The 2,637-nt window shown below is 41.8% G+C and overlaps 1 protein-coding gene across 1 annotated transcript; it reads left to right on the top strand.

Moving 5' to 3' along the window:
- The first annotated feature begins 234 nt into the window (after positions 1–234).
- On the top strand, positions 235–2,027 carry LOC148443137 (E3 ubiquitin/ISG15 ligase TRIM25-like). Its single transcript, XM_088463163.1, has one exon. It carries the CDS (start codon positions 256–258, stop codon positions 1,876–1,878), a length of 1,623 nt encoding a protein of 540 aa, XP_088319289.1. The 5' UTR covers positions 235–255; the 3' UTR covers positions 1,879–2,027.
- Positions 2,028–2,637: the final 610 nt, after the last annotated feature.

Raw genomic sequence — 2,637 nt, 5'->3', positions numbered from 1 at the left:
TGACTTTAACAACTGTCAATCCTAAATAATCCCTCCTTTCACTTTATTAACCCCATCCATCCCTGTCTAGAGGTTTATATGCTCTCTGTTCTATGCACACCTTGGTTATCTTTAGGTGTGTCCCTTAATATAACTGAGTCTGTAGATATAACATCTATAATAGCAGCCCAGCCTCACCCTGTGTGCAGAATGTGACCTCACCAGTCTCTGAGTATCAGAAACTTTCACTTTCATTTCTCTCTCCTGCTGCCAGCGATGGCGTCTGCTGATCTGAGACAGGAGCTGGACTGTTCCATCTGCCTGAACATTTATACAGATCCTGTAACCCTGAGATGTGGCCACAACTTCTGCCGGATGTGTATTGATCGTTTGCTGGATACACAGGAGGGGTCTGGAGTTTATAGCTGTCCTGAATGCAGAGCAGAGTGTCAGGAACGTCCTGCACTGCAGAGGAACATAACTCTGTGTAACATAGTGGGGAGCTTCCTGTCTACTCAGCCAGATCAGGACGAGACTGAGATCTTCTGCACTTACTGTGTGGACTCTCCTGTACCTGCTGCTAAGTGCTGTTTGCTGTGTGAGGCTTCTCTGTGTGATAAACACCTGAGAGTACATAGCAAGTCAGCAGAACACGTCTTATGTGATCCCACCACTTCCCTGGGGAACAGGAAATGCTCCGTCCATAAGAAGATCCTGGAGTATTACTGCACTGAGGATGCTGCCTGTATCTGTGTGTCCTGCAGTTTGGCTGGAGAACATCGGGGACACAAGGTGGAGATAATAGATCTGGCTAAAGAGAATAAGAAGGAGAAACTGAGAAATGTTCTGCAGAAACTGAACATAAAGAGAGCGGAGGCTGAGAAAAGAGTCCAAAGTCTGCAGGAGCGCAGGAGAGAAGATCAGGGAAAAGCAGCTGGTGTAACAGAGACAATCACTGCTCTGTTTAGAGACATAAGGAGACAGCTGGAAGACCTGGAGAAGAGAGTCCTGAGTGAGATCTCCAGGCAAGAGGAACATGTTTTACTCTCAGTTTCTAATATGATCCAGCAGCTGGAAATAAAGAAGGACGAGCTGTCCAGGAAGATGCGTCACATTGAGGAGCTGTGTAACATGTCTGATCCAGTGACTGTCTTACAGGACCCCGACACAGGTGACTTGTGTGATATTGAGGACACAGAGGACGAGAGAGAATTTTTTTTATACAGTGCCCAGTATGCAAATTTTGAGCAGCTATGTAAACAGGTCCATAGTGTAAGAGATCTGGATCTTGGTTTCATCTCAGAGTCAATATTCACATTATCTGATATAATAAGAGATATAAATACAGGGATCTTTGTACCGGAGCATACAGAAATAATACTGGATGAAAACACTGCTAACAATTATATACGTCTGTCACCTGACATGAAAACAGCATTCAGTGTATTTAAAAGGCAGAAACGCCCAAAAACACCAGAGAGATTTCAGGATGAGCCTCAGGTAATAAGCACCAGGGGATTCTCCTCAGGGCGACATTACTGGGATGTGGATGTCAGTAACTCAGTGTCCTGGAAGGTGGGGATGTGTTATCCCAGTATAGTTAGGGACGGAGATCAGTCAGTTATAGGAAATAACAAGAAGTCTTGGTGTCTGTATGGGTATATTGGGTGGTTGTCAAGTTCTAAATACTCAGTGATACATGACAGTACAGTAATCCTGGTAGCTGAAAATATCCCCTGTGACAGAGTTAGGGTATGTCTGGATTATGAGGCAGGACAGCTGTCATTTTATTATCTGTGTGACCCCATCAGACACTTACACACCTACACTGTCACCTTCACTGAGCCCCTTCATGCTGCATTATGGGAATTTGGTTGTTCTTTAAAGATATGTGGGTGAGTCAGGAGGATCTGGATGAGATTGTCCCAGACTCGAGATTGTTGACATTACAAGGTGGTGAATCTGATTGGCTGGAATTACTGTCACCCAGTGTATAACCTGTTACTGTAGACAATGCTACACTTACTCCTATAGGCTGTAATGTATGCAGGGGGTATATGGGGTGTTGATTTAATAATGTTCTTCCTATTGGGAGCTATAGTCCAAGACTTTAGGGTAAATTTACTAAATAGCACTTTACAAAGTTGTTGCGTCTCCATCTCTGGCTGTTTCAGCTGCTGGTTTAAAAGGGAGATATAACACTGTACAACAAATTCATACTTTTAATTTGTTTCCTTTCTAAAAATAGTCATACATTACTAATAGTCATACATCACTAATAGTCAGACATTACTAATTTGAGGTCCAGAAAAACTAAAATGATCTCTGAATGTTATTACTAGCTCTATTTTTTGCGCTACACAACTTGCACTATACTGTAGGTACATTAGTAATATAGTCATAGTGAAAAGCTATTTTAAAATAATCTGATATTTTCTTGATAGAAAATAAATAACAGTTGTTTTAATTCAATGAATCACAAATAAGAACACAAAACGAAACAGACATACAGCATAGGAAACACACATACAGCATAGCAAACAACCATACAGCATAGGAAACAACCATACAGCATAGGAAACAAACATACAGCATACGAAACAAACATACAGCATACAAAACAAACATACAGCATAGGAAGCAAATATACAGCTAAGG

Source organism: Taudactylus pleione, unplaced genomic scaffold (assembly GCF_031769625.1).
Source record: "Taudactylus pleione unplaced genomic scaffold, aTauple2 ptg001329l, whole genome shotgun sequence".
NCBI classification, from domain to species: domain Eukaryota; kingdom Metazoa; phylum Chordata; class Amphibia; order Anura; family Myobatrachidae; genus Taudactylus; species Taudactylus pleione.
This window is presented reverse-complemented; position numbering and strand designations above follow the sequence as displayed.